General features: G+C 44.4%; 1 protein-coding gene across 1 annotated transcript in view; it reads right to left on the bottom strand.

The window, feature by feature from the left end:
• The window catches only part of LOC106593893 (mucin-2-like), a 34,972-nt gene extending 16,046 nt beyond the window's left edge, over nucleotides 1–18,926 (bottom strand). Inside the window, exons 1-17 of the mRNA XM_045698639.1 lie at nucleotides 18,726–18,926; nucleotides 18,505–18,549; nucleotides 13,378–13,606; nucleotides 12,563–12,692; nucleotides 12,348–12,411; nucleotides 11,394–11,476; nucleotides 10,826–11,009; nucleotides 10,544–10,669; nucleotides 10,189–10,309; nucleotides 8,298–8,433; nucleotides 8,107–8,184; nucleotides 7,798–8,005; nucleotides 5,875–6,024; nucleotides 5,473–5,567; nucleotides 5,184–5,316; nucleotides 4,307–4,550; nucleotides 117–157 (exon numbers count right to left, since the gene is read on the bottom strand). Coding sequence (XP_045554595.1) covers nucleotides 117–157; nucleotides 4,307–4,550; nucleotides 5,184–5,316; nucleotides 5,473–5,567; nucleotides 5,875–6,024; nucleotides 7,798–8,005; nucleotides 8,107–8,184; nucleotides 8,298–8,433; nucleotides 10,189–10,309; nucleotides 10,544–10,669; nucleotides 10,826–11,009; nucleotides 11,394–11,476; nucleotides 12,348–12,411; nucleotides 12,563–12,692; nucleotides 13,378–13,606; nucleotides 18,505–18,549; nucleotides 18,726–18,777 — 2,119 coding nt within the window. The 5' untranslated portion in view covers nucleotides 18,778–18,926. The remainder of the gene's footprint in view (nucleotides 1–116; nucleotides 158–4,306; nucleotides 4,551–5,183; nucleotides 5,317–5,472; nucleotides 5,568–5,874; nucleotides 6,025–7,797; nucleotides 8,006–8,106; nucleotides 8,185–8,297; nucleotides 8,434–10,188; nucleotides 10,310–10,543; nucleotides 10,670–10,825; nucleotides 11,010–11,393; nucleotides 11,477–12,347; nucleotides 12,412–12,562; nucleotides 12,693–13,377; nucleotides 13,607–18,504; nucleotides 18,550–18,725) is intronic.
• Between the last annotated feature and the right edge of the window lie 4,200 nt (nucleotides 18,927–23,126).

Genomic DNA, 23,126 nt, shown 5'->3' with positions numbered 1-23,126 from the left:
AAACAGACAGTAGCATACAGTATTATATTTGAAGGCATATCAAACACAAAAATAGGGTAATATCATGTAAAAATTAGACCATCGAGAGGCTATTAAATAAAAATATATATATTTACCACAATCTTCAGAGCACAGCAATTCTCCATCCTCACATTTGCTGCAAAAGGGTATAAAAAGGTGGATGTAAGATGTTGGTGTATAGGCTGTCTGATCGTCATCAGTGATCAGGCCAACCACCGCTGTGTCGTCAGCAAACGTAATGATGGTGTTGGAATCCTGCGCGGCCACGCAGTTGTGGGTGAACAGGGAGTACAGGAGGGGACTAAGCATGTACCCCTGAGGGGCACCCATGCCGAGGGTCAGAGTGACGGATGTGTTGTTGCCTACCCTCAACACCTGGGGGTGGCCCATCAGGAAGTCCAGGATCCAGTCAGTTGCAGAGGGAGGTGTTCAGTCCCAGGGTCCTGAGCTTAGTGATGAGCTTGGAAGACACTATTGTGTAGTCAATGAACAGCATTCTTACGCAGGTGATCCTCTTTTCCAGGTGGGAGAGGGCAGTGTGGAGTGCAAGAGAGAGTTTGTCATCTGTGGATCTGTTGGGGCGGTATGCAAATTGGACTGGGTCCAGGGTGTCTGGGATGATGGTGTTGATGTGAGCCATGACCAGTCTTTCAAAGCATTTCATGTCTACAGATGTGAGTGCTACGGGGTGATAGTAATTTAGACAGGTTACATTGGCGTTCTTGGGCACAGGGACTATGGTGGTCTGCTTGAAACATGTAGAAATTACAGACTGTCAGGGAAAGGTTGAACATGTCAGTGAAGACATTTGCCAGCTGGTCAGCACATGCTGCCAACACCATGCTTCACTGTGGGGATGGTGTTCTCGGGGTGATGAGAGATGTTTGGTTAGCGCTAGACATAGTGTTTTCCTTGATGGCCGAAAAGCTAAATTTTAGTCTCATCTGACCAGAGTACCTTCTTCCATATGTTTGGGGAGTCTCCCACATGCCTTTTGGTGAACACCAAATGTGTTGCTTATATTTTTCTTTACAAATAAAGCCCAGCTCTGTGGAGTGTACGGCTTAAAGTGGTCCTATGGACAGGTCCTTCAGGGTTAACTTTGGTCTCTTTGTTGCCTCTCTGATTAATGCTCTCCTTGCCTGGTCCATGAGTTTTGGTGGGTGGCCCGCTCTTGGCAGAATTGTTGTGGTGCCATATTCTTTGCATTTTTTAATAACGGATTTAATGGTGCTCCGTGGGATGTTCAAAGTTTCAGATTTTTTTTTATAACTCATCCCTGATCTGTACTTCTCCACAACTTTGTTCATGGTATCACTTGCTTGGTGGTGCCTCTTGCTTAGTGGTGTTGCAGACTCTGGGGCCTTTCAAAACAGGTGTATATATACTGTGGCATACAGCAGATCAGCCACCAGTGGGAGACTCGTTGAGGTGGAGTATACATCACGAGGCGATAGCTCCATTTGCTGGACGTGCCAGGTCTCGACGGGCTCTCCGCCCAGGGCTAATTGGGGCTGATTGGGGAGTTGGTGAGTAATCAAGGGCTGATTGCTCACCAGCTGTAAAAGCCCCATAAAGCTGCCAGAAGGGCAGCACACAGGAGAGGACTGGAGGAAGTAAGGAGACTTCTGTGTTGTTGGAGACGGTGCCCGAGCTAAGACGAGGGAGTTTGAGTTTGTGTGCCAAACAGGATACAGCAAGACCTGGAGCCCAGAAGACGGTATCCCGGAGAGGGTCTCATGGGGGAGACCTATCCTTTTCTTTTGATTTTTATTTAATAAACACCCTTGAAACCAAGCTAATCATACTCTGTCCGTGTCTTGACCAAACCCCCTGGTCTGCCACAATACACAGAGATCATGTGACAGATCATGTGACACTTAGATTGCACACAAGTGGACTTTATTTAGAAAGGAGCAGCAGAGGGAATACATGGACTATAGTGAGAGATGGACTTGGGAGGAGATTCTGGACGGGGCAGGACCTTGGCACCAGGCTGGGGAATACTGTCGCCCAAGGGAAGAGATAGAGGAGGCCAAGGCGGAGAGGTGTCGATATGAGGCTATGTACGCGCTGGCGAGGAAGCCGGAGAGGCACCCCCAATATTTTTTTGGGGGGGGTCACACGGGTAGTTTGGCTAGGCAAAGGAAGTGCCATAAGCCAGCTACCCGTGATTATATGGAGGAGCGTATGGAGTGGAGGGCGTCGTGTTTTGCTGAGGTGAGCACAATCTCACCCATACGCACGCACAGTTTGGTGCGAGCTATTCCAGCCCCTCGCAGATGCCGTGCTAGAGTGGGCATCCAGCCTGGTAGGAGGATGCTTGCGCAGTGCGTCTGGTCGCCGGTACGCCTCCTAGGACCAGGCTACCCTACGCCCGCTCTACGCACGGTAACCATCAAGCCCCTGCACAGCCCAGTTCGCCCTGTACTAGCACCCCGCTCGTACAGGGCTGCTAGTTCCACCCAGCCAGGACGGGTTGTGCAGGAGGTGCGAGCAAGACCACCTGTGCGCCTCCATGGCCCAGTCTGTCCGGTTTCCGCCACTCTCGTGCTGACCCGGAAGTGAGTACCTCCAGTCTGGCATGACCAGTACCAGCACCACAGATCAAGCTTCCCATGAGTCAGCCTAGTCCTATTCAGCCTGTTCCCGCTCCTCGCACTAGCACTGAGGTGCGTGTCCCCAGGCTGGTACCTCCACTACCAGCCCCACGCATCAGGCTTCTACTGCGTCAGACCAGGCCAGAGTGTCCGGCAATAGTGCCTCGTCCAGAGTGTCCGGCAATAGTGCCTCGTCCAGAATGTCCGGCAATAGTGCCTCGTCCAGAGTGTCCGGCAATAGTGCCTCGTCCAGAGTGTCCGGCAATAGTGCCTCGTCCAGAGTGTCCGGCAATAGTGCCTCGTCCAGAGTGTCCGGCAATAGTGCCTCGTCCAGAGTGTCCGGCAATAGTGCCTCGTCCAGAGTGTCCGGCAATAGTGCCTCGTCCAGAGTGTCCGGCAATAGTGCCTCGTCCAGAGTGTCCGGCAACAGTGTGCAGTCCAGAGTATCCGGCAACAGTGTGCAGTCCAGAGTATCCGGCAACAGTGTGCAGTCCAGAGTATCCGGCAACAGTGTGCAGTCCAGAGTATCCGGCAACAGTGTGCAGTCTAGAGTATCCGGCAACAGTGTTGAGTCCGGAACCGAGGGAGCCTGCCTGTGACCCGGAACCGAGGGAGCCTGCCTGTGACCCGGAACCGAGGGAGCCTGCCTGTGACCCGGAACTGAGGGAGCCTGCCTGTGACCCGGAACTGAGGGAGCCTGCCTGCAACCCGGAACCGAGGAAGCCTGCCTGCGACCCGGAACCAAGGGAGTCTGTCGACAATCCGGAACTGAACAAGTGTATATTTAACTGTGAACTAAATGAGTCTGCGTACAGCGTTGACCGGAAAGAGTCTGCCTACAATCCGCAACAGTGAGTCTATCTACGACCCGGAACCCAATGAGTCTGCCTACAGTCTGTAGGGCAGTAGGCCGGAACCAGAGCCACCTCCAGGGTAGGTGGGTTGGGGGGGCAGCCACCCTCCCTTCCCTCCCTTTTTTGTTTAGGGGTATTATTTTTTGTTGTGGTATTGGGGATTTTTGTGTTTTCTTATAAGGTGCATTCCGGGGTCTGCACCTTTAGGGGGGGGGGGGTACTGTCACGTCCTGACCAGCAGAGGGAGTAGTTGTGTAGTATTTTGGTCAGGACGTGGAAGAAGAAGTCTGTATGTGTTTTCTAGTATGTCTGTTTCTGTGTTAGTCTTGTGACTCCTGATCAGGAACAGCTGGATATCGTTGTTCCTGATTGGGAGTCATATATTAGGAGTGTGTTTTTCACCTGGGGTTTGTGGGTTGTTGTTTTAGCACTGCTTTATGTTAGCCTGCTAACTGTTCCTGTCGGTCTATTGTTTCTTGTTTTTTGGTGTTCATTTTATTCTAATTAAATAGAAAGATGAGCATTCACATCCCGTCTGCGTTTTGGTCATCCATTCACCACGACAGCCGTGACAGTGACCATGCCCGGGGACTGCAGATGGAAATTTGCAGTTGAATACATCTGGTCCAACACATCTTTTCTCAACTGTACTGAGACTTATGTTTTGTTGTACATTGTCCCTGTTCAAATAAACGTAATAACAATAATACCAACAAACTGTAGCATGTTCTGTAATAGGATCTCCTGTTTTTTTGTGCAAGAGTCAAATTATTTATGCTGACACTGTCATCTGTAATGACACCTCCATAGCAGTATGTAAGAGGAACTCACCACTGTCGTCCATCAATGATAACAGGTCCTGGTGGTGTGACTCCTCCCTGATGGTGACATGGACACTGGGCCTTCGGGGTACAGGTGAGCCCCCCGGTCAGATGAGTGCCCTCCAGGCAGCCACAGCCCTCCACAGGTGCATCCTCCACCCCACACCTGGGGTCTGGCCGGGATAGGGAGAGACAGGTGCTGTTGCACACCTGCATTTCGTAGTCAAACCTCTGATTGTTCTCACACGATACCGCTGGAAATCCAAAATGACATTCATGTTAATAAACATTTACAGAAAATGGCAGAAATATTGGTCAGTGAGAAAACCAAACCAGTTTAATTGGAATGAATGGCAGTAGAGAAGAAGTTAATGCATTTCTTGCTTTTACTTTTGCAGCGAAATAAAAGTAATGTGATACAGTATATCAGAAATTGTGTAATAGAATTGTCAATCAAAAATATTGTCATATAAATACGGTTTACACAGGTTTTATACCGATTTTCTGTATAAATAGCCTATAAAATATATGGTGACAGACAATACATTTCTCAATGTTTGTTTTCTTGGAAAGCTGTGAGTGTTATTATATGATACATGTTTGCATTTCCAACTTGTCTAAGTCCTATCACAAACTAATTTCAGCCAGTGTATGACTGTGGATTGACTGCATTGTTTGTATGGAATGTAAATTAGAAACATTATTGGAATCATTCCACCTAACAAACATACTGTGCAAATAATATTCAAATATATTGTTTTACACAATATCGTATCACAGCACTGGCTGACCACTGGCTTACCAAAGTGTCTGACCTTTTATACCATCATAAGAAGGTTAATGTCCAGTGTAGTATTCCAATTGCTAACTCTATGGGTGTTACTCACTGCAGTTGGTGGCCCTTCTCCAGTCACCCACTGTGATGCCCTGGTTGGCACAGGCTTTGGCATAATTTGCCAGGGCCACACACAAACACTGCTGCAGCCCAGTTCCACAGGTACACGTTCTCTGGATACAAGCCTGCAAACATGAAGTCACAAATAATTACAAAACATTGTTACATCATCATTTCCTAGTTAAATACAAGGTAAATAGCAATTCAAATATGTATTTTTGTTTTAACTTAATCAATGTATAAAAAGTTCTCAAGATTTGTTGGTATTAGTTAATCCTTGCCTTGTGGTAATTGTCAGTAGGCACGTGATCGTAGCACTTGGCGAAAATCCCACTGGGGTCTCTCAAGGGGTGGCACTTCTCATCTGCAAATATTTCTGAGAGGTAATCGTCCACATGTTAGATTAAGAAGCACAAAAACAGAATTAGGATTTTTCCAATTCTACACTATGTCGTATTGCAAGACGCATTCACATTCCCCTCATTCTTGAAGTCATGTAGACTATGTAATGTACCCAACAAAAAATAGCTATACTATACTATATATAAGTAACACATTGTCACTACATGCATTAGTTTCATAAAGTCATTAAAACAAACTGATTCATTTCCTTCATAGAAAAACCTACTGAACACATGTAAGAACCTATTTTTTAAGTCATGAGGCCTTCAGAGGGACTTTACCGTTGTCGGTGGTGATGCAGACTTTAGGTATGTTAACAGGACAGTCCCCTACACTCCAGGACAGCGCAAACGGTTCCGCTGCATTTTCTACAATACCACTGCTTGTGGTGAAATCATCAGTGGTATCGATATTGTAGTTTCCACAAAGTCCTAGTAAAAGGAACGTTACCACTTTATTTTACAGTAGAGAAATGACCAGATGCATGACATTTGTTTGTTTACAGGATTCATTCAATGTGACTTAAATTCTGATACGACAATGATAATATATAATTACAATGATCATATATAGTGATAATACTGTACAGTGAGGGAAAAAAGTATTTGATCCCCTGCTGATTTTGTAAGTTTGCCCACTGACAAAGAAATGATCAGTCTATAATTTTAATGGTAGGTTTATTTGAACAGTGAGAGACAGAATAACAACAACAAAAATCCAGAAAAATGCACGTCAGAAATGTTATAAATTGATTTGCATTTTAATGAGGGAAATAAGTATTTGACCCCCTCTCAATCAGAAAGATTTCTGGCTCCCAGGTGTCTTTTTTTTATACAGGTAACGAGCTGAGATTAGGAGCACACTCTTAAAGGGAGTGCTCCTAATCTCAGCTTGTTACCTGTATAAAAGACACCTGTCCACAGAAGCAATCAATCAATCAGATTCCAAACTCTCCACCATGGCCAAGACCAAAGAGCTCTCCAAGGATGTTAGGGACAAGATTGTAGACCTACACAAGGCTGGAATGGGCTACAAGACCATCACCAAGCAGCTTGGTGAGAAGGTGACAACAGTTGGTGCGATTATTCGCAAATGGAAGAAACACAAAAGAACTGTCAATCTCCCTTGGCCTGGGGCTCCACGCAAGATCTCACCTCGTGGAGTTGCAATGATCATGAGAATGGTGAGGAATCAGCCCAGAACTACACAGGGAGGATCTTATCAATGATCTCAAGGCAGCGGGGACCATAGTCACCAAGAAAACAATTGATAACACACTACGCCGTGAAGGACTGAAATCCTGCAGTGCCCGCAAGGTCCCCCTGCTCAAGAAAGCACATATACATGCCCGTCTGAAGTTTGCCAATGAACATCTGAATGATTCAGAGGACAACTGGGTGAAAGTGTTGTGGTCAGATGAGACCAAAATGGAGCTCTTTGGCATCAACTCAACTCGCCATGTTTGGAGGAGGAGGAATGCAGCCTATGACCCCAAGAACACCATCCCCACCGTCAAACATGGAGGTGGAAACATTATGCTTTGGGGGTGTTTTTCTGCTAAGGGGACAGGACAACTTCACCACATTAAAGGGATGATGGACGGGGCCATGTACCGTCAAATCTTGGGTGAGAACCTCCTTCCCTCAGCCAGGGCATTGAAAATGGGTCGTGGATGGGTATTCCAGCATGACAATGACCCAAAACACACAGCCAAGTCAACAAAGGAGTGGCTCAAGAAGAAGCACATTAAGGTCCTGGAGTGGCCTAGCCAGTCTCCAGACCTTAATCCCATAGAAAATCTGTGGAGGGAGCTGAAGGTTCGAGTTGCCAAACGTCAGCCTCGAAACCTTAATGACTTGGAGAAGATCTGCAAAGAGGAGTGGGACAAAATCCCTCCTGAGATGTGTGCAAACCTGGTGGCCAACTACAAGAAACGTCTGACCTCTGTGATTGCCAACAAGGGTTTTGCCACCAAGTACTAAGTCATGTTTTGCAGAGGGGTCAAATACTTATTTCCCACATTGAAATGCAAATCATTGTATAACATTTTGTTGTTATTCTGTCTCTCACTGTAAACCTACCATTACAATTATAGACTGATCATTTCTTTGTCAGTGGGCAAATGTACAAAATCAGCAGGGGATCAAATACTTTTTTCCCTCACTGTATGATGCAAAACCATTATGATGATGAAAGCAAAGTACCTTCTGGCATCCCTACTTCACTCTGTGGTAGTGTGATATAGAGCTGGAGGTCTGGAGACATCTGTACTTGGATCTTCATGCCAGAGGATGTCAATACCTGAACATACATGGATGACTGCCAGAACACCATGGCATTGTCTGACTGATGTAGCTCTCGAATTTCCTCTTTCTCAAACTGTACACTGTTGTGAGAGAATCTGTAGGTATTCTGTAATTGACAAACAAAAAAGTGTTTTAGATGTTGTTGTTTATCATAAACAGACTTTGAATGTAAAGGGGAAGCAAAAGTTACAAGCAGACAAACAGTACCTGGTAAATCTGAAGAAACACGTTTTGGATGGAGGACGTCGTCTCAGAAAAATGTATGGATATCGTCCAATTAAAACCCTGTTTTATTTCATTCATAAAGAATAAGGGAAGTTAGTACTTTAGGTGAAAGTACTGTATGAGTACAACTCAAAATGACCATAGTGCTGTGAGATGATAATCTATTGATTTACCTTAGAGGCCATGTATGTGCATTTACCGGGAAGGGCATACTGTTTCCCATCGAACGTGGTCACAAACTGCCCTTCAATCACACACCTACTAGGGCAGCTGTTCTGAGAGCATATCCACTTGCCATTGTTGCACACACTGTAGAGAAATAAATGAGTATCATGTTACGGTATATCTGATCGGGACAAAATCAATAATTGAACAAATTCAATGAGAAGTCTGACTAGTTCACAAATGACATCCTTTTAACACAGAGTGCCTTCGGAAAGTACTCAGACACCTTGACTTTTTCCACATTTTCTTAGGTTACAGACTTACTCTAAAACGTATTAATTTGTTTTTTTTCCTTCATCTATCTACACACAATACCCCATAAAAGCAAAAACAGTTTAGAAATGTTTGCTAATTTATATATATAAAAATTTTTTAATCACATTTACATAAGTATCCAGACCCTTTACTCAGTACTTTGTTGAAGCACCTTTGGCAGCAATTACATCCTTGAGTCATCTAGGGTATGATGTTACATGCTTGGCACACCTGTATTTGGAGAGTTTCTCCCATTCTTCTCTGCAGATCCTCTCAATCTCTGTCAGGTTGGATGGGCAGAGTCACTGCACAGCTATTTTCAAGTCTCTCCAGAGATGTTCGAACAGGTTCAAGTCCGGGCTCTGGCAGGCCACTCAAGGACATTCAGAGACTTGTCCTGAAGCCACTCTTGCTTTATCTTGGCTGTGTGCTTAGGATTGTTGTCCTGTTGGAAGGTGAACCTTCGCCCCAGTCTGAGGTCCTGAGTGCTCTGGAGCAGGTTTTCATTAAGGATCTCTCTGTACTTTGCTCAGTTCATCTTTCCCTCGATCCTGACTAGTCTCCCAGTCTCTGCCGCTGAAAAACAAACACACAGCATGATTCTGCCACCACCATGCTTCACCGTAGGGATGGTCCCAGGTTTCTTCCAGATGTGACATTTGGCATTCTTGGTTTCATCAGACCATAAAATCTTGTTTCTCATGGTCTGAGAGTCTTTAGGTGCCTTTTGGCAAACTCCATGCGGGCTGTCATGTGCCTTTTACTGAGGAGTGGCTTCCATCTGGCTACTACCATAAAGGCCTGATTGATGAAGTGCTGCAGAGATGGTTGTCCTTCTGGAAGGTTCTCCCATATCCATAGAGGAACTCTTGAGCTCTGTCAGTGACCATTAGATTCTTGGTCACCTCCCTGACCAAGGCCCTTCTCTCCCGATTGCTCAGTTTGGCCAGCTCTAGGAAGAGTGTTGGTGGTTCCAAACTTCTTTCATTTAAGAATTATGGAGGCCACTGTGTTCTAGGGGACCTTCAATGCTGCATATATGTTTTGGTACCCTTCCCCAGAGCTGTGCCTTGACACAATCCTGTCTCGGCGCTCTATGGACAATTCCTTCGACCTCATGGCTTGGTTTTTGCTCTGACATGCACTGTCAACTGTGGGACCATATATACACAGTGTGCCTTTCCAAATGATGTCCAATCAATTGAATTCACCCCAGGTGGACTCCAATCAAGTTTTAGAAACATCTCAAGGATGATTAATCAAAACAGGATGCACCTGAGCTCAATTTCAAGTCTCATAGCAAAGGGTTTGAATACTTTGAATAATTCTTTTTTATTTTATACATTTGCAAACATTTCTAAAAACCTGTTTTCACTTTGTCATTTTGGTCTATTATGTGTAGATTGTTGAATATTTGTATTTATTTAATTAATTTTAGAATAAGGCTGTAACGTAACAAAATGTGCAAAAAGTCAAGGGGTCTGAATACTTTCCGAAGGCACTGCATACTCTAGTACAATACTTTTGACGAAAACCACATAGTGCTCTGGTCCAAAATAGACTCCTGAGTTCTGATTCTCTCACCAGGTCTGGCATTTTGTTCTGCGTTCTTCCCTAGGTGCATAGTTCCTCTCGGCGTACACACATGGGCAGGCTGACACACTTACACAGTCATGGCCCTCCGCTCGATCGTTCAATACCTCACCTGAAACATAGCCATTTAATACCCTCATCAACCTTATGTGATTGTAACACTAAAGATAATGTTTAAAATTGTCTCCTGGCAGATTGCGTAATATGTGATGGTAATCTTAAAAGCAGTGCAGATCTGCTTGCTAAGACATTGTCTGCTCAGTTACAATTAATATTTTAAAGAAACCTTTTACACTTTAGACTACACTTGAAACTGTGTTTCTCCGGATGACAGTGTAAGGCCTACCTTGGGGGCAGACACAGGTGCTGGTGATGTCCTGATCATTGGTTCTAGGTGCTGGGTTGGAACAGGTGGGAACAAACGCATCACCCTGCTCCTCAAAGTGTAGTTCTCCTGGGCAACTGAACTCAGCTGTTTCACAACAAACAGACACACACATCTTTAAGAATTTGTTAAAGACATTATAGACAAAATTACTTTAACAAGATTAATAGTCATTATAATGTGTTATAGCTGTTCATAACATATTTATAACCTAACAGCTTTTTTCTGAACTGATTTACTTACGGCAGTGTGTCAAGGTCCTCCAAGCGTAGCTGGTCTGACACCGATGGGCAATTTCTTTGTAGAACGCACATCCTACATAATGCTCTTTTTCATATCCGTAAATATTCTCTTTACAAAGAGTTATGTATTTGCTTGTGTTAGCCTGCAGACATTCAATGTAGTTGGAGAAGAACTTCTGACAGACCTATTAAATAATACATAATACATACAGTACATCATACTGTAAAACACTAGTGCAGACTTCAAAACAGTATAACCTATGTTACAGCAACATGGCATTATCTATATAGAAATATTAACATCAAGAAAACATTTTAACATCAAGAAAATTGTAGGGTTCTATGTCTTAGATCCATTCATTACCATTCACCAGAAGTCTAGTGTTATTTACCAAGCCATAACCTTGAGGCCAAGCACGCAATACCAGAGACCCCAAGTAGTGATACTAGTATTTTACCACCAGATTCAAACGGTGGTCCACGTCCAAAATAGCACCCTATTACTTATATAGTGATCCAAAAGAAGTGAGGTGTCATTTGGGACGTAGAACATAATTCAGGAAATGTACCGTGCTCTTAGTGCGGAGGGAGTCCATGGTCTGGCACCCGTCCTCTGAAAGAACACTCTCTGCAATCAATCGCTGACGGTCATCTAATTTTGCAGGAAAATATAGAGTAGGTAGTACACTGAAGTGTAGTTAAAGTGCAGTTTACAGCAATAAGTGTAGTTAGCGCACAGCTAACAGCAAGAAGTGCAGTTAGCGCCCAGACAATTGATATTCAAGAGGCTGTTCACTGTATTTTTCTCCATACTGCATTTTGCAGATTACTTAGACAATCCATATGTACAATACAATGTGAATATATATATATATATATATATATATATATATATATATATATATATATATATATATATATATATATATATAGTGTACCAGTACACAGTACCAGTCAAAAGTTTGGCCATACCTACTGTAAGGGTTTTTCTTTATTTTTACTATTTTCTACATTGTAGAATAATAGTGAAGACATCAAAACCATGAAATAACACATATGGAATCATGTAGTAACCAAAAAAGTGTTAAACAAATAAAAACATATTTTAGATTTTAGATTCTTTACAATCACCCGACCTCAACCCAACTGAGATGGTTTGGGATGAGTTGGACCGCAGAGTGAAGGAAAAACAGCCAACAAGTGATCAGCATATGTGGGAACTCCTTCAAAACTGTTGGAAAAGCATCCCAGGTGAAGCTGGTTGAGAGTGTGCAAAGCTGTCATCAAGGCAAAGGGTGGCTACTTTGAAGAATCTCAAATATAAAATATATTTTGAATTGTTTAACACTTTTTTTTACTACATGTTTCCATATGTGTTATTTCATCATATTGATGTCTTCACTATTATTCTACAATTTAGAAAATAGTCAAAATAAAGAAAAACCCTTGAATGAGTAGGTGTTTTGACTGTTACTGTATATATTTAGAAGAGGTACAAAAAATATGTTTCTAAGTTAATCGACCTGGTATATCTGGTCGTCCACAGAGTCCAGTCATTCCAAGGACTAGCTCCTGCTCCAGTTTCACCTGTTAGAGGACAGACCAGGGACCAGTCAATCAGTTATGTATTAATAGGTCATCTCGGCACCAGGAACCTTATCAAATTTGTTAAGGATAGCATGAGAGATTAAATAATAGGTAACAACAATGTATTTGAAGCTGTTCATGGATCAGTCACCCAGAGAGAGTCGATGCCCACGCCCACACTGCTCCAGATGACAGACAGAGGTAGAACAGTGCTCCTCAGCTTGGTGTTGATACCGTACTGGAACACATGTTGATAGGTGTGATCGTAGGGAAGGGACACCCTGTGACAAACACGTCATAGTCAATCGTCATCAATCATCATCATCCTCTTCCTCAATGCCAAGTAGGTTAATGATCATTTTAGACTGTATATTTTGTTGGTGTGAAGAAAAGGGCAGGAAAGTCTAGCTAATATTTGGTGAAATATCTCATTAATAACTTGGTCATGCTAGAGCTCTCAGATTAATGATGTATGTAACTGCATTACGCAAGAGACTATAGTAAGATCACCTTGGTGTATTTGAAGGTAACCAGATTCATCCATTCATTATTTTCGCTTAGAGCTAGCAGTTTATGTAAGATAATTACAGTTACAAGTAATCACAGACGTCAAAAAACTGTGAAGGACAGACATTTCACTATTCAATGTAATCACTTGCTTTGAAGTAATAGTGTAATTGGCAGTATCACAGACGACGATTAAGAACATTGAATTAAAAATCCCATTCAATACAGGATACATACATCCACTGAACATGTTTTAAATCCAGCTTTACAGTTAACTTTATCTGGATCTTGAAGACCCACTCCTGAACTGTGTTATGCATGATTTTATATGAAAAGTGACTATTTCAGGAACTTTGCAACTACCCCTTTATGTGTTATCTGTTTTTTTTATGAGTAAATAATTAGACATAATTTAGCCATTTATTAAAATAGCATAAAATAGAGTAAATAAAAACAAACATTCTCTGCTCGACGAAGATGGTTCCATTGTACAGAATCCGGGTCTGGATCTTGTTGACGTTGATCTCGATATATTCCAGCAGGCCGTTTTCACCTCGACGCATGGTGATGTCACAGTCCACCCGGTTGTGAGTAAAACGTGTCAGCGTGAACGGACAGGTGGAGCGGATGTAGAATACCGTTCCGTTGAACATCTGGACGACTCCACTGCCGAAGGTCTTACACACATCTGGAAACAAACAGAGAAGAGTCAAAAGTCTGCTGCAGTAATAAATGTACATAGAAAAACTGAATTTAAAGGGAAACTCCGTCACTTTTCATCCTTTTTAATTGTCTTGAACATTTAAGTTGAGTAGAGTTCAGTAGATTTAATGTTATGTATCCATTAGTGTCACGATTTCTGCCGAAGTCGATGCCCCTTCTTGCTCGGGTGGTGCTCGGCGGTCGACGTCACCGGTCTTCTAGCCATCATTGATCAGTTTTTCATTTTCCATTGGTTTTGTCTTGTCTTCCTGCACACCTGTTTCCAATCCCATTAATTACATGTTGTGCGTTTAACCCTCTGTTTCCCCTCATGTCCTTGTCGGTGATTGTTTGTGATGTTATGTTACGTGTGTTTTTTGTATCGGTGTGCGACGGTGTCATGTCCTGACCAGTATAAGGGGTTATTTGTTATTGTAGTTTGGTCAGGACGTGGCAAGGGGTATTTGTTTAGAGTGTTTCGGGGTTTGTTGGGCTATGTGTTTATGTAGAGGGGTGTTTGTTTAGAGTGTTCCGGGGTTTTTGGTTATGTTCTATGTTAGTATATTTCTATGTTCTGGTCTAGTCTTTCTAGTTCTATGTTTAGGGTTATTGGTTTGACCTTCAATTGGAGGCAGCTGTTCCTCGTTGCCTCTGATTGAAGGTCCTATATAGAGGGGTGTTTTTGTAATGGGTTTTGTGGAAAGTTGTTTTTGCACTGCTGTGTGTGTAGCCTGCATTACTGTTCGTTCGGTCGTTTTCTTGTTTTGTAAGTGTTCTAATAAAAGTTAAAATGAGCACTCAACCTGCTGCGCCTTGGTCCATTACATATGATGACCGTTACAGACGGGTTATGTTTACCCATGTTATTTTGTACTTTGGTTTTGGAGTTTGTTTTGTCATTAAATACTCCAGTTTAACCAATTTGGTTTCTCCTGCGCCTGATTTCCTTGCCACCTGCATACACGATTATGACAATTAGATAGAATTGAATTTCCAAAGCCATTGTTAAATAATCTTGGCTAGCCAAGCAATGTGTTGCTTGCTACAGTGGTTCTTTCTTTAAAAGTTTTGAGCTTATGCCGCGACCGTTTGTGGTAGATAGTGGCAGATTATGGTAAATTGCGTCATTCTGGCAACAATGGCTGACACTTTAATAACGTGCAATAGAATTCTCTTTCACCCCGCAAGCTGTGCCACAGTACGTAACTTTTAAAGGAAGAACCACTGTATCTAGCTAACCTAGCTAGCTTTAGTGAGGGTTGGGTGTCTCTGATAGAATTGCCTAGCTAGCTAGCTAGATTATTTCTAGCAAAAAAAATTATCAAAATGTTCCCTCCTGCAGTGGATTGTTCTGGTCTGGCACCTCAGCTGCCTATGGACAGACCCCAGTCAATGTAAGTAGTCTTTTTTATAATTTATCTAGCTAGTTCCGAGTGAAATTAAAATATGTTCATGACAATTAACCCCTTATTTATTCTTAATCTTGTGTGGAATTGTTTCTCTGACTATGTCTCTTCATTCTCCACAGGGTAACTGTTAACTTGCGACTCGGAAATGAACACTGGAGGTGAAGGAATCTGCATTGTAAGTATACATTTTACGTTAAAATACGTAATTTTCAAATACAGATGTTAAGTGCACAGTGTCACGTCCTGACCATGGAAAGCTTTTATTTTCTGTATAGTAGGTCAGGGTGTGACAGGTTTTTTTTTGTTGTTGTTATTTTCTATGTGGGGTTCTAGTTTTGTTTTTCTATGTTTGGGTGATTGGTATGATTGCCAATTAGAGGCAGCTGGTAATCATTGTCTGTAATTGGGGATCATTAGTAGCTTGTTTTTCACTTGGGGGTTATGGGACATTGTTTATGTATAGTTGCATTGTTAGTCACGGTTTGTTTATTCTTTATTTGTTTTGTATTTTCTAAAGTTTCACTTTCTAATAAATTATGTGGAACGCTACTCACTCTGCGCCTTGGTCCGATCATTCTAACGAATGTGACAGAATATCCCATCCGACCAGGACCAAGCAGCGTGACCAGGTGAAGGAGTCCTGGACTTCAGAGGAAAGCCAGGAGTGGAGGACATCCTGGATGTGGGACAAAATCATGGCAGGAGACAGAAGCTTGCCATGGAAGCAGGCGGAGGCAGCGAAGGAACATCAACGACGACTCCGGGATTCGCAACCACGACAAAAGCCCGAGAGACAGCCCCAAAAAGTTTTTTTGGGGGGGCACATGGAGTGGTCGGCGAGGCCAAGGGGCCAGTCGGAGAGCGAAGAGGAATATTGGGGGGAGTCAGAGTCCGTTGAGGAGATATTGGATAAATTGGAGGAGAGTGAACGGAAGGGAGATTTAGAGACTTTCGAGGAATTGTTGGATAAATTGGAGGAGAGTGAAGAGAGAGAGAGCTGTTGGTCTGGCGAAGTATGCACGGCATTCGCCCTGAGGAGCATGTTAGATGTCCAATGCCACCTTTGTCAGCTCCCTGTACTCGTCCTAAGAAGTGTGTTAAAGTTCCGGTACAATTGAGGCCGGCTATACACACCAGGTCTCCAATGCGCCTTCACAGCCCAGTACGTCCTGTGTCGCCTCCTCGTACTCTCCCTGAAGTTCGTGTCCCCAGTCCGGTGCATCCTGTGCCTGTTCCTCGCACTCTCCCTGAAGTGCGTGTCACCAGTCCGGTGCTACCTGTACCGGTCCCAGGCATCAGGCCTCCAGTGCGCCTTCACAGCCCAGTTCGTCCTGTGCCAGCTCCTCGCACTTGTCCTGAAGTGCGTGTCAACAGTCCGGTGCCACCTGTAGCGGTCCCACACTTCAGGTCTCCAGTGCGCCTTCCCAGTCCAGTACGTCCTGTGACTGCTCCTCACACTTGCCCTGAAGTGCGTGTCACCAGTCCAGTGCCACCTGTCCCGGCTCCACGCACTAGGCCTCCAGTGCGACTGCCCAGTCCAGTATGTCCTGTGCCTGCTCCTCTCACTCGCCCTGAAGTGCGTGTCACCAGTCCAGTGCCACCTGTCCCGGCTCCACGCACTAGGCCTCCAGTGCGCCTGCCCAGTCCAGTACATCCTGTGCCTGCTCCTTGCACTCGCCCTGAAGTGCGTGTCAACAGTCCGGTGCCACCTGTAGCGGTCCCACACTTCAGGTCTCCAGTGCGCCTTCACAGCCCAGTTCGTCCTGTGCCAGCTCCTCGCACTTGTCCTGAAGTGCGTGTCAACAGTCCGGTGCCACCTGTAGCGGTCCCACACTTCAGGTCTCCAGTGCGCCTTCCCAGTCCAGTACGTCCTGTGACTGCTCCTCACACTTGCCCTGAAGTGCATGTCACCAGTCCAGTGCCACCTGTCCCGGCTCCACGCACTAGGCCTCCAGTGCGACTGCCCAGTCCAGTATGTCCTGTGCCTGCTCCTCTCACTCGCCCTGAAGTGCGTGTCACCAGTCCAGTGCCACCTGTCCCGGCTCCACGCACTAGGCCTCCAGTGCGCCTGCCCAGTCCAGTACATCCTGTGCCTGCTCCTTGCACTCGCCCTGAAGTGCGTGTCACCAGTCTGGTGCCACCTGCGCCGGTCCCACGCACCAGGCCTCCAGCGACAGTCTGCAGTCCAGAGCCTCCAGCGACGGTCGGCAGTCCAGAGCCTCCAGCGACGATTCAACAATGAAACAAGTTATTTGGGCCAATAAAATATGATTTTTGAAAGCACTCCTTGTGTCACGACTTCCACCGAAGTCGGCTCCTCTCCTTGTTCGGGCGGCGTTCGGCGATCGACGTCACCGGCTTTCTAGCTATCGCCGCTCCACTTCTCATATTCCATTGGTTTTGTCTTGTTCCATTATACACCTGGTTTTCATTCCATAATTACTGCATGTATTTAGTCCTCTGTTACCCTCCATTGTCTTTGTGTGTAATTGTTTGTTAGTTTTACATTTGCTATGTTCCGTGTTTTTGGCATGTTATTGTTTTTATGTGCTGTCATTTTTAGAACGGAATTAAAGTGTGCCTGTTCACTACACTCTGCTCTCCTACACCTGACTTCGCCTCCCGTACACACCCTTGACACCTTGTCCATCATGCTATTGTGATTTTGTGCTGAACTTTGTAGTTTTATGAATTGTATTTTAATGTAGCCTAGCTACTGTATGTAAGTTAAAAAGCTACATTTTCCATTAATTTAATTACATGGCAACATATATTTATTAAATATTTTTTGGAATATATTTTACTAGCTACCACAACATGCTGTCAAAATGTATTTCCACACCACGTATTTAAATATATAAATATACATGCAGAAAAATATAAAAATTGCCAATTTTGCAATATGTCAATATATTTATGTACATTTAAATATATGTAAATATAAAGCTTAAACATATATTTAGATATCTATAATTTACATATGTATAATTAAATACATTTACATACAGATTGTAAAAAAATATGTCTATATATTTTTTTTCAGTATGAGCAATCTAAAGTTTGAAAAACAGTGATTTTCAAGCACTATGAGATTCATGAGGACGTGGGGAGCAAGAAAATACCATGCAGGTTTTGAAACTCACCGTTTTTCTTACTTGTAATTCTACCCTGTGAAGCATTTTTTAGGACCTTTCTTCTTACAGTATCCTTTTAACCACAGATCATAGAAACTTACCGTTTCACATATGTAGACTGGTTTGGTGCTGGAGTTAATGAATATGAGGTTGAAAAGTGTCGGAGTTGCCCTTTATGGGCCGGTTTCCCAGACACGGATTAAGTCTGGTCGAGGACTAAAAATCATTCTCAATGGAGATTCTCCAATGAAAGAGCTTTTTAGTCCAGGACTAGGCTTAATCTGTGTCTGGGAAACTGGCCTTCTATGTATATGTAATTTAGAGGAAGGTACTTTACTTACTTTGATGGGTATCAGAGGTTGAAACAGAACCAACTGGGCCTAGAACTGGAAATAACAAAATATTAATATGCCAGCCCATCCATACGCAAAATGGAGTACAATTCTGTACAGTAATAACTCATTTTACCATATATACATTTGCAGTGGGGACAATCAGTTAATCCGGATAAAAATGCATAAAAAAATGATCACAGTCAAGTTTCAAAGAAGACCTACTGTACCTGAGACAAGAGAAAGTAAGACAGCTACCAGAGTCCACCATGGAGGAACCATGCTCCCAAGCTCACCAGTCTTAACGAGAGACAGAGAGAGAGACAGTGTGACAGAACCACAGGACAATTCACTGACTGCCCATATCTCTGGTCTTTTATACCCTTCTCTGACCCACCTGCATTGAAAAGACCAGGAAATTAACCAAAGATTAAACATTCAACTCATTCCCCCACCGAGTCCCTATAGAGTTAATAGCCATCCCTTTCCAGTTAAAACTTTTCCTGCATATCACCTTACAGTGGGTGTATTTTCATTTCTTTGGACATTTTAAACTAATGACATCCAATCCTTTATCAGGGCCATGTTCATTAAGCTAACATTGTTGAACTTTCATGAATACAGCTGATACAATTCCTTATTCTACATGCCAGAGAGAGGTATTTGTTCTACATGCTGTATTTCTATCTGAACGTCACACAACATTGTGTTCTCCAGCTGAATGTATGGAGCGATTTCAGTGCCAATAGAAATTGTATTTGAATTCCATAATTTTGAATTTCTATTATGGTATTGAAATTGAATTAATATTTTATATTATAACTTTAGTGCCTTGTTGCAAACAGGATGCATGTTTTGGAATATTTTTTATTCTTGCTACGCACGTTGTTGTAAGGATGGTCGGACCAAGATGCAGCGTGGGGTAGGTTAATCATATTTATCAACTTCTCTAGGGTAGGGGCAGGATTTTGACGTCCGGATGAAAGGCGTGCCCAAATTAAACTGCCTGCTACTCCGACTCAGAAGGTAGGATATGCATATTATTAGTAGATTTGGATAGAAGACACTCTGAAGTTTCTAAAACTGTTTGAATGATGTCTGTGAGTATAACAGAACTCATATGGCAGGCAAAACCCTGAGAAAAATCAAACCAGGAAGTGGGAAATCTGAGGCTTTAGTTTTTTCAAGTGATTGCCTATCTAGCACACATTTTGCACTTCCTAAGGCTTCCACTAGATGTCAACAGTCGTTAGAAAGTTGTTTGAGGCTTCTATGGTGAACAGAGAGCGAACAAAGGAAGTTTGAAGTTGTTGACTTAGGAAAGCACATGAGTTCATTGGCGCACGTTCACGTGAGAGGTAGCTGTGTTCCATTACATTTTTCAAGACATTGGACTCGTCCGGTTGGAATATTATTGAAGTTTTATGTTAAAAAGGCCCTGAAGATTGATGCTATACATCATTTGACATGTTTCTACGAACATAAATATAACTTTTTTTTACTTTCGTCGTGAAATTTTCGGCGCGCTTCCTACATTTGGAGTAGCTTACTGAACGCGCAAACAACAAGGAGGTATTTGGACATAAATTATGGACTTTATCGAACAAAACAACATTTATTGTGGACCTAGGATTCCTGGGTGTGCATTCTGATGAAGATCATCAAAGGTAAGTGAATATTTATAATGCTATTTATGATTTAAATGACTCCAAAATGGCGGGTAACTTTATTGCCTGCTGTTGTTTTCTGAGCGCCGTACTCAGATTATTGCAAAGTGTGCTTTCCCCGTGAAGCTTTTTTGAAATCTGTCACAGCGGTTGCATTAAGGAGATGCTTATCTATAATTCTTTGAATAACAGTTTAATATTTTATCAACATTTATGATGAGTATTTCAATAAATTGATGTGCTCATTCCCCGGAGGTTTCTGAAGGAAAAACATTTCTGAACATTACGGGCCAATGTAAAATGTTTTTTTTGGATATAAACATGAACTTTATCGAGCAAAACATACATGTATTGTGTAACATGAAGTCCTATGAGTGCCTTCTGATGAAGATCATCAAAGGTTAGTGCTTAATGTTAGCTGTATTTCTGGTTTTTGTGACTCCTCTTCTTGCTTGGAAAATGGCTGTGTGGCTTTTCTTGTTTAGGTGGTGTCCTAACATAATCTAATGTTTTGCTTTCGTCGTAAAGCCTTTTTGAAATCAGACAATGTGGTTTGATTAACGAGAGTCTTATCTATAAACTGGTGTATAATACTTGTATGTGTGAGAAATTTGAATTCTGAGATTTTGGTTGTTTTGAATTTGCCACCCTGCTATTTCACTGGCTGTTGAATAGTGTGTCCCGCAGGTGGGACGGTCATGTCCCACATACCCAAGAGAGGTTAATGATAACCAGCAACAAAACAACAAAGAGAAACCAATGAAACGTACAGCCTTGTAGGGCTCAACAGCAAAAATACAAATACAAGATCCGCCGGGGACTCCGGGCCGTGGATCATCACTGGAGGCTTCGGGCCATGGACCATCACTGGAGACTCCGGGCCATGGATCATCACTGGAGGCGTCGGGCCACGGATCATCACTGGAGGCTTCGGGCCACGGATCATCACTGGAGGCTCTGGACCGCCGACCGTCGCTGGAGACTCCGGACTGGGAACCCTCGCTGTAGGCTCCGGACTGCAGACAGTCGCTGGAGGCTCTGGACTGCAGACTGTCGCTGGAGGCTCTGGACTGCAGACTGTTACTGGAGGCTCCAGCCTGGGATTCCTCGCTGGAGGCTCTGGACTAGGAACCCTTGCTGAAGGCTCTGGACTAGGAACCCTCGCAGGAGGCTCTGGACTGCCGACTGTCGCTGGAGGCTCTGGACTGCAGACTGTCGCTGGAGGCTCCGGTCTGGGATCCCTCGCTGGAGGCTCTGGACCGCAGAACGTCGCTGGAGCCTTTGGACCGCCGACCGTCGCTGGAGGCTCTGGACCCCAGACCATCGCTGGAGGCTCTGGACCGCAGAACGTCGCTGGAGGCTTTGGACCGCCGACCGTCGCTGGAGGCTCTGGACCCCAGACCATCGCTGGAGGCTCTGGACCACTGACCGTCGCTGGAGGCTCTGGACTGCAGACGTCGCTGGAGGTCTGGTGCGTGGAGTGGGCATAGGACTTACCGGGCTGGGGAGACGCACAGGCGGCCTGGTGCGTGGAGCTGGCACAGGACATACCGGGCTGGGGAGACGCACAGGAGGCCTGGTGCGTGGAGTTGGCACAGGACGTACCGGGCTGGGGAGATGCACAGGAGGCCTGGTGCGTGGAGCTGGCACAGGATGTACCGGGTTGGGGAGACGCACAGGAGGCCTGGTGCGTGGAGCTGGCACAGGACGTACCGGGCTGTGGAGGTGCACTGGAGGTCTGGAGCGTGGAGCTGGCACAACGTGTCCTGGACAGATAACATGCTCCTCAAAGTGAGTGCGGAGAGCTGGCACAGGACGTGCAGGGCTGGGGAGGCATACTGGCGACTTGGTGCGTGGGGCCGGCACAGTCTTCGCCAGACGGCTAGCACGCTCCCCGGGACGAGTACGGAGAGCTGACTCAGGTGGCATTAAACTGAGGACACACTCCTAAGGGCGAATGTCGTGCCTCATGCACCAACACAACAGCTCTCTCATAACGCTCTCCTCCAATTTCCCCATCAACTCCTTAACTGTCTCTGATTCACTCCCTTCACTCCCCTCCAAGGTTCACCTTCCTCTCCCAGACTGGCTCTGGTTCACACCTTGGCTCCTCCGACCACCCCGTGTGGACTGGCTCTGGTTCACACCTCGGTACGGCCGACCACACCGTGTGCCCCCCCCCCCCAATTTTATTTGGAGGCTGCCTCTCGGGCTTCCTATGTCGTGGCCGCGAGCCCCGATGTCGTCGCCTTTCCTCCTTCGCTGCTTCCATGGCAGGCTTTTGTCTCCTGCCATTATTTTGTCCCAAGTCCAGGATGTCCTCCACTCCTGGCTTTCCTCCCAGGCCCAGGATCCCTGCTCCTCCTGGGCACGCTGCTTGGTCCGTGGGTGGTGGGATCTTCTGTAACGCACGTCGTTGTAAGGATGGTCGGACCAAGATGCAGTGTCGGGTAGGTTAATCATATTTATTAATGATAACCAGCAACAAAACAAGAACGAGAAACCAACAAAATGTACAGCCTTGTAGGGCTCAACAGCAACAATACAAAACCAAGATCCCACAAACAACAGGTGGGAAAAGGCTGCCTAAATATGATCCCCAATCAGAGACAACGATAGACAGCTGTCTCTGATTGGGAACCATACCAGGCCAACATAGAAATACAAAAAACTAGAGTACCCACCCTAGTCACACCCTGACCTAACCAAAATAGAGAATTAAAAGACTCTCTAAGGTCAGGGCGTGACAATTCTGTACAGGCTCCCATTTTTACAAGGTTAGTATTGTGGAGTAACTACAATATGGATTATCCATCCTAAGTTTTCTCCTATCACAACCATTAAACTCTATAACTGTTTTAAAGTGAACAAGTTGAGGAATGCTATGATTCCAACTGATGGTTCCATGTCATATACCCTTATAAAAGATTATATCATGAAGGAGAGGCAATGCATGATCGAATT

This window comes from Salmo salar, chromosome ssa17 (genome assembly GCF_905237065.1).
Source record: "Salmo salar chromosome ssa17, Ssal_v3.1, whole genome shotgun sequence".
In the NCBI taxonomy this organism is placed as follows: Eukaryota; Metazoa; Chordata; class Actinopteri; order Salmoniformes; family Salmonidae; genus Salmo; species Salmo salar.
This window is presented reverse-complemented; position numbering and strand designations above follow the sequence as displayed.